The sequence below is a fragment of the Colobus angolensis genome, unplaced genomic scaffold (genome assembly GCF_000951035.1).
Source record: "Colobus angolensis palliatus isolate OR3802 unplaced genomic scaffold, Cang.pa_1.0 Scaffold727, whole genome shotgun sequence".
Classification (NCBI taxonomy): domain Eukaryota; kingdom Metazoa; phylum Chordata; class Mammalia; order Primates; family Cercopithecidae; genus Colobus; species Colobus angolensis.
In genome coordinates, this window is record NW_012121010.1 from 61,921 (window position 1) to 70,730 (window position 8,810).

Below are 8,810 nucleotides of genomic sequence, written 5' to 3' on the forward strand. Positions count from 1 at the left end.
GGAATAGACTCACAAAGATTAAGTAACTTGCTAGTACAGAGCTAGTAAAACCTGGAATTAATGTCCAATCAGCTGAACTTATTGTTTTTTTCGCTTATTCCATCCTTTCTTGAGGAGCATGTGGCCCTCAGATCTGTGCTTCTTAGGCCAAGATCAAGCATACCAGCTCCATTGTTGAAATGGGCTTATTTGAAAACAGTGAAAGAAGAAAACAAAACTTTGCTAGTTTAGTCACTGGTTTCGTGAAATCCCAGTGGAAAGAGATGTGGGTAATTTGGAACTTTGTATGATTTGAAAAGCCAAGTTTTTTGCCCCAGATTAAGCTTAGTGAGAACAAGGGCAAGCAGATGGAAGACATATTAGGAAATAAGACAAGGGGCAAGAAAAATCTAATTTCCTAGATCAGTGTTTCCTAATCATTACTGATGATAAAGAATCACCTGGGGTATCTTGTACAGCTGCCCCCAGGTCCCTTCCCAAGAGATTTTGATTCATTACATCTAAGATAGGGTTCAGCAATTTATATTTAACAATTGCTCCAGGTAAATCTTATCAGGTAAGTATAGGAAATAATAAATCTGACCTCACTCAATTGCCACTTATAAATCAGTGATTTTCAATGTGGGGTCCCAGGACCAGCAGCATCAGTCTCATGTGGGAACTTGTTATAAATATAAGCCTGTGGACCCCACCCTAGACCTGCTAAATCAGAATCTCTGTAAGAGGGCCCCAGAAATTTGTATTTTAACAAGTTCTCAAGGTGATTCTGATGTGTACTAAAGTTTGAGAGCTACTGTACTAAATAATCTCTAATTATAGCCAATAATTAAAAAACTTTCGATTGTTCAACCCCCAGGTGCAAGAAGTAGCATAAGATGAAATAGAATGACCAGTTCAACCCCAAAAAAGGGCATCCACCCAAGATATGCCTCCAAGGGAGAACGTCTCAGAGAACACAAAGAGGTATTTGACCAAAAGAGTCACTCAACTGCTAGGATAGGTAGTCCTTGTCTAACAGGTTATGATATATGCTTTGGACCAGAAACTACTATGCATTGTTTCCTATTTCCTCCCTTTTTCAAATGGTAGTTTTGATTATATTTTTCTGGTTATCTCCCCACTACTGTATACTGGGTGTGTTGAGAAGAGTAGTTTATAATTTAAGTATAGTTGACCAGACTGCTAGGAAGATGGATCTAAAGATGGCTGCATATCAACTAGGGATCTTGAACTTACTGCTAAATGCAGTAACTGGATAAGACTTCAAGTTTTTCTCCTTTGGAGACATGAATTTATCACACCTATGTGTGGCATTTTTTGAAAGAGGATGTGTAGGAAGAAATGTGTCCATGGATGCTAGGTATTCAAATGAAGAAGCTATACTAGATATTTGTGATTGGTGAATAGCATTCATTCTTCATTTCCCCAAAGCCCTTGATTCTGCTGGAAATCCATCTGGTTCCAGAGAGATATATCCTAGGGCAGGGGTCCCCAACCCCTGGGCCACTGACAAATACTGGTCCATGACCTGCTAGGAACCAGGCCGCACAGCAGGAGGTGAGCGGCAGGTGGGTAAGCAAGCGAAGCTTCATATGTGTTTACAGCTGCTCCCCATCACTTGCATTACCACCTGGGCTCTGCCTCCTGTCAGATCAGCAGTGGCATTAGATTCTCATAGGAGCATGAACCCTATTGTGAACTGTGCATGCCAGGGATCTAGGTTGCATGTTCCTTATGAGAATATAATGCCTGATGATCTGTTGCTGTCTCCCATCACCCCCAGATGGGACGGTCTAGTTGCAGGAAAACAAGCTCAGGGCTCCTACTGATTCTACATTATGGTGAGTTATATAATTATTTCATTATGTATTAGAACATAACAATAGAAATAAATTGCACAATAAATGTAAGGCATTTGAATCATCCCCACACCACCCCTTCCCCTCACCCATCCTGTCTGTGGAAAAACTGTTTTCCATGAAACCAGTTCCTGGTGCCAAAACAATTGGGGACCACTGCCCTAGAGAGTTTAGGGATGGAACACATGACCTGCTAAGCCAATCAGTGTATTTCATCCCTGAGATTTTAGTCAAAGTATCTGACCTAAACCAGCAAAGAATACATCATAGGACACAGGCTATCTATCTTTCTCTAGATTGGACTGCTGTAGCCTGGAACTGCTGGTCCAATTTTGCTACCATAAGAAAACACAGCCTGAGAATGAAACTGACACACAGAAGGAAAATCCTAAAGAATCATAAACACTGAGGCTGAGCCCCAATTCAAACTATGCCTGAAGCCCATCTGAGCTCTGGATTTTTTTTTTATTTATATTGATCAATGCTTGGTAACTGTTGAAGCCTGTTTGAAATGGGTTTCCTGTTACACGCAGGCAAGTTCTGTTAGAAAAGGCAAATCAAAGCTATAAATATGAATTTGCATATGTCAGTAGATAAATAATTGTTCATTTCATTTCTGGATTAATTATATAGTACACCTTAACTTTCCCCACAGCTTCAATATAAATTGGTTTTCCTTTTAACTTCCCTCAATAAAAATATATTGGCCTCTCTTAAGAAGTTCCTCTCACAGAATATATTATGTCCACATATATTTCACATTCTACTATTGAGAAAAATTGGACTGGCAGAAATTGTGCGTTGGTAGGGCCACGTAAGTTTTCATTAAACTGGGTTAGGGTTTGAAGGTTTGAATTAATTACACCTCCTTCCCTTCCAGATTATGAACCAATTAAAAAATATACACAGAAATCAAATAGGGATTAAGATATCAGCTTTAATATATTGTTCAGTGAAAAAAGCAAAATTCAGAACAGCATGTATAGTGTGCCACCATTTGTGTAAAAAAAAAACCTGATACACACATACCCACACACAATATGCTTGTAAACACATGGAATATCTCTGGAATGATACATAAGTAACTGGTAACAGTTGTTACTTTTTGAAAATGGGACGGGGGAACTGAGGCCAGGGGTGAGAAGGAGGAAAAGAGACTTACTTTTTAATTGTATACCCTTTTGTACTGTTTGACTTTTACCATAGGCATATGTTATTTTTCTAAAAAACAATTTATATATTAAAACTGTAAAAAAGAATAAAAATAAATACCAGCTTTATAGCTGATAGAGCTGGATTGGAGAATACGGCTTGGACCTGAGGCTGAAATGAACTTCTACCATAAGTCTAAGGACTTTGGGATCCCCCACCCCAAGGAGAGATAGTTGGGTCTACAAAGCAGATGTTTACCCAGCCATGTAGTGAAGGACTGCAGTTTTTCCCACATCTTGCTTTGTGAAACAAACTCAAGATCCAAGAGCCGCCTAAGCTGCCTATCCATTATAACCATTTTCTCAATCTCACCAAGTTATTCCTTCTCCCAAGCATAAGATTGAATGACTGTAAGAGAAGATGAGTGGAACTTTCTTCCAAACATTTTTGAGAGATGTAAGTCTTTTCCTTTTCTTGAGTCAGGAGCATGGAGAGAGGAAGAGGATAGATCTCATCACACCCTTGTACATTTTCATTCTCTTAAGCCACAATGGTTAACACTCAAGACTCTGGTCAACAAACAGGGCTGTGGCTGTCCCCTTCCAGGGATACCAACAGTATCTTAGAAAAGTTCTGCTCCCAACAATGTAATATTGGTGAGCAGTTCTGTTTTTGCCCCCAAGAGGCTCTGAAATAAGTCAAAATAGAACAGTAATTAAATTAACTCCAAGGCTACATTACACCCTAGGCTGAAAATTTGATCACAATTGTAGCCCTAATTTACAATTATGTCCAGCCATATTTCCTGACATAGCTGACAACAATTATACAATGACCCCCAAAGATAGCATTAAAATACTCCAAATAATACAATATCAACAACATAATAAAAATGCCTTAGTTTGAACTATATGACCTCACCCCGACCCCATCAACTATTAAACTCCAAGGGAAAAAGGACTGCTCAAAATTAAATTTCTAATTCAAAGTCCAAAAGAATTAACGTCCAAAATTCTGCCTTTCCCAATTTCTCGTTTTTCTCATTTCAGCCATATAGATCTCACAAAGATGTCTGCCCAGATATGGGGTTCCTTCAGCAGCTGCAGCCTTGGCTGTCTTCCTCTTGACTGGGTGTAGTTCCTTCAGGACCTCAGGAGTTGAATTAATCTAACCCCACAATTGCATGTCATACATATTAAAGAGTCCAAAGGGTCAATAAGACATAAGATTATCACAATATCAACCTCACATCAAAAAAATTAGAAAGCACACTAGTCCCCAGACACTAGAACAGTTTTTTTAAGCAAATGTATGACCCCAGGACTTAGAACATAGGGCAATACAGACTCACATTGCTGTTGTCAGTCAAACATCATAGTAGACACTTAGTGGCATTACTAAGCAAAAGCAGACAGATAAAAACATAGGAGAAAAGAGAATATCTTCTTTGCTTCATCCTCAGCAGGATGCCAATCTCTGCCGGTAGTCTGGACTCCATGACCTGTGAACTTAAACTAATTTGGAAGATATCTTGCAGTACAGTCCCAATATGACTGTACTGCCTTGAGTCCCAGCCCCAAATGTGCAGAAGTCCATGGCCTTATTAGGCTGTTACTGCTAATGGAGCTTCTGTGAGAACCCCAGTGAGAAAGCATTGGTTTTGGCCAGGTGCTTCTCTCAAAAACCATACTTGTATTTCAACTTTTCTTTCCTAGGCTTTGGTTAACCTCCACCAATGCCTCTTTAATAATGGAAAGCTCAAAGGCCCTTCCATTGTTTACTTTTCTGCCACAGTAGAACTCACCCTTATGTGCATATGAGTTTCTTAGGGACAGCCAAGAAACAGGATAGAGTTAAAAATCAAAACACTAACAAAAATCTATTAGATTTCTATCTACCAATGCCAGCACTTAAAACGTGATTAAGCCTACAGATTACCTACCACTGACTGTGTTCCAAGTCCTGCTGGGATACCACAATAGATGAGCCCACCAGTCCCTGCAAGGAAGTATAGCCTGCTTTCAGCCATTCTTGGTTGTCACAAGTGCCTTGCCCACCTAATATGCTGGGACTCTGAAGTCTCCTAAGAATCAAATCTAAAACTTCTGAGTCTCTCTTAGCACAGCAAAGAAATCTGTATCTCAGCTTGATTCTAGGTTTCTGTTCTTTCATTTTGAGGTTCTGGACAGATCTGTCAACCCTTGCCAAACTCAGCTTTTGCCTTGTGACTGAGGACTCTAGCTACAGCCTGGCTTAATGCTCCTCTGGGCTGGCAAAGACCACTTGTGCTAAAGTCTGCCTGCACAGCTTGTATCAGTTAAAACCCACTCCACGTCTGCAGATACCAGCCAGAGCTATTGGAGACAAGAGAGACCCTAATGTCACTGATGACTAAAACCTTTCACTTAAGCTCCACCAGAAATCTGGATCTCTCCACTCGGAGTTTGGTCCCTAAATGCTTGTCTTCTTATCAGTTTTGCAAAATTTCTCAGCCTATGCTTAGGTACTAAAATGCAAAGTAATTACCTTCTTAATTCTAAAACAGTTGAGCAATAGGTGAAAGAACCAGAAAGAGCAAAATTATTAGCCTTACTTTTGGTACAGTTAGAATTGAGAATGCAACTTGAACAAGAGACCAAAATGGGCTTTCCACTCTTTCCCAAGTTAGATTTTTGAAGCCACCTGGGGGAGATTTGAGATTGCAAAGACACTTACCCAGCCAGTCACATGGGGTATCTCAGCAAGCTTCACACCTCAATGAGTGTAGAGTCCAAGTGCCAAAAAGAATGAGGTGAGAGGTGTTCAGCTACCTTTAATCTATTACCACCACCCAAGATAAAAAAAAAAAAAAGTATGAGCCAATGGATGTCAGGTTTTACCCTTCTCACTAATCAGTTAAATTGTGGACAGGAACCAGTGAAAAGGTTGGACAGATGGGCAAAAGGTTTCTTCCAAAAACATATGAGAGGGCAGAAGTTCCAATTTTTTGCCAAGCAAAACGTGCAAAAAGGGAGAAGATGGTTCTTACAAACTAGAAAGCAATCAAGACTTTTTGTGTCTACAGATTTAGAGTCTAGTATATTTGGCAAATTTCAAGATGACCTCTAAGATGTTTTTACCAAATCGTAGACATAGATATGGAAATCATCATCAAATTTGATGAAGTACACAGAGGGTTTTGCTTCTACCTGATGAATGACCATGCCAGTTCTCTTGCAGCCATCGTCTTTGGCATATTCCACCTGTTTGCCTACCAGGCTGTCTATGACTTCTCCTGGCTCCCTCTCTGCGGGAGGAGAATCATTGGAATCTTGAAGGATGCGGAGGTCACCGTCTTTATAATCATCTAAGAGCTGGTACATATATAATACAGGATCTTTCTCATAGGTAATGTAAAACCATGTGTTCATGACAGGTGCCTGAGCTAAGACCATCCCCCTCCATTCATTTTTGGAACCTTCCTCTGTCTCAAAAATATGTGCCACTGCTTTGCCAACCATTATTTCTGCCAAGTGTGTATCACTGATTCTAGATGATGCAATTCTATTAGGAAGGACTTCAAGTGATGACACTCTTTCATCTCTGTGAAGTTCCAATCCATAAACACAGTCAAATCCATCATATTTGATAAGATACAGAGAGGGATTTACAGGTACCTGATCCAGAACGGTTCCTTTCCACTGTGTTAGAGGTTCATCACCATCTTTCCATCCGTGCTGAATTCTACAGCCCACGATGTTCCTCCGAGGCTGGGAGGTGGGTCGGCTCCTATGCTTCTTGTGTGCAGCCTTCCTCTTCATCATGGTAACAGACACGCCGCCGTGGCCAGCGCCTGTCCCAGACCGCTGCCCTGCAGCTGCCTTTCCAAACGGGGTCTTCATGACTGCGTGGAGGAGCACAGTTGCCAGGTGGACTGAGAAAGGAAATTAACAAAATCAGTGCATAACACGGAGACCTTTTTCTCCTAATCAGCGCACCCCGTACACTCACGCCCGTTTTTCCCGAAAGCTACATAGCAAAGCTGGAAATCAAGGCACCCTGGCTGAGTGCCTGCAGTAACCTTCCTCCCCAGCTCAGTCTGGCTAGGCTGGAGCAAGAGATCTGCGGTTCGGTGAAATAGGAAGCATTTCCCCATTCCCCTCGCCCTGCTTCCAACACTACCGGGCCAGGAGGCGCAGATTCCCCACCGTCCCGGATTGCGGGCCTCAAGTGCCCAAATCGGACACCTCGCCGTTGCCTCCGCAGTGAGCCTACAGAGAAGGAATATCAGCGGGCTAGCAGCCCGGTGCTTGCAAAAGCTGGGAGAGGATGATCCGTAGGCAAGGAGTGTCTCTAAGAGGGCGGTGGGGCAGGCGAAGAGGACCGTGGTAGCGTCCCTTGCTCTTGGCTCCTGCGTCCTCCGCCTTCCTGTTGGCGGTGGCGGTGGCGGTGGCGGCGGCGGCGGCCGCAGCCCCTCTGCCACATCAGACTTGCTCTAGTCGCTGCCGCGCCGCAGTCTCCTCCCTCTTTTTCTAGCGCAGCTTCCGGCCAGCAGAGAGGCCTCCCCTTCCTGCCAAACACCGCGTGGCGCTCCTCCCCCACCAGCCTCTACTGGAGCGCTGGGCGTGGAAGGTGCTCTTAGGCTGTCAGTCCCTCAGCTTCCCCCAGATCAGAAGCTGGGAATCCCACAACCACATCTCTCTCACTGCATAGGTTTACCTCCCCTGGCTTAGCACTCCCCCCTCCCCCAACCTCACCTCAACTCTCAGCGCCCCTGCCCCATCTGCTTTCCACCTTTCCGGAATTGGCCCTTTCCTTTCCCCTCCCTCCCCGCGTCCCCCCACCCGCCATTGAAGGGGATTTGTTGTAGGACGAGAGAAATGCGCTAGTGCTCGGTGTTCAGGCTGCCATCTTGACCCAATCTACGTAATTTTTACTGACTTGTCATTTCCAGACTTAACTTCTTGAGGATTTCTTTTCTTTTCCCCAATTGCAAAATAATTGCGTGCACAATATTGACACTGTAAAATTCAGAAAATTGGCATGAAGAGAAAATAATTAACTGTAATCCGGCCTCCCATTTTCCAGGGCTCACAGTGAAATAACACTCAAGATTTCCTTTTCCTTTTTTCTAAGCTCTTACAAAGCTTGGATAATTTTGCATACGCACTTTCATGTCCTGCCTATTTGCATATAGAATAAACATTTGCTCAGTTTTTTAGATATTTTCTGAGAACATGTTTTGTAGTAGCTTCATAAAATTCAGCATTAGGATTTTTCATAATTTTGCCGTTGCCTCCTATCTTCAGACGTTTAATTTTTAAATACCTATAAATTGTGCTTTTGCATGAATTATTCTGTTCACTTGAACAGAATAACCTAGACACTAAACTAAGAACAATTGCTATAATTAAAACAGGAATTTGTGAGATCATAAATCTGTGGAGAAAGACATTTTAGAAATGATTCCATCATTTTTATCGTTACAGCCATCCTAGTGGGTATGAAGAGGTATCTTACTGTGGTTTCAATTTGCATTTCTCTAACGACTAATGAGAATGAGCATCTTTTTGTGTGCTTGTTGGACATTTGTGTATCTTTGGAGAAATGTCTATTTCAAGTGCTTTATTCATTTTTTAATTGAATTGTTTGTAGCAGGGCTGTTAATTGTTCTTTTTAAATTCTGGATAGGAGAACCTTACCAGATATATGATTTGAAAATATTTTATCCCGTTTTGTGGGGTGTCTTTTCACTTTCTTGATAGTATTTTTGATGCACAAAAGCTTAAAACTTGGTTGTGCTTTTGGAGTCACATCTAA

At 41.9% G+C, this 8,810-nt stretch overlaps 1 protein-coding gene across 3 annotated transcripts; it reads right to left on the reverse strand.

Moving 5' to 3' along the window:
- Positions 1-2,776: 2,776 nt before the first annotated feature.
- SPIN3 (spindlin family, member 3) lies at positions 2,777-7,587 on the reverse strand. 3 transcript variants are annotated; one of them, XM_011927554.1, is made up of 2 exons: positions 7,173-7,587; positions 2,777-6,894 (listed from the first exon to the last, which is right to left on the reverse strand). In XM_011927554.1, exon 2 carries the CDS (start codon positions 6,890-6,892, stop codon positions 6,116-6,118), a length of 777 nt encoding a protein of 258 aa, XP_011782944.1. In that variant the 5' UTR covers positions 6,893-6,894; positions 7,173-7,587; the 3' UTR covers positions 2,777-6,115. The 3 variants fall into 3 exon arrangements, with proteins under 3 accessions (XP_011782944.1, XP_011782946.1, XP_011782945.1); XM_011927556.1 differs by having other exon boundaries at positions 7,238-7,522; XM_011927555.1 differs by having other exon boundaries at positions 7,199-7,522.
- Positions 7,588-8,810: the final 1,223 nt, after the last annotated feature.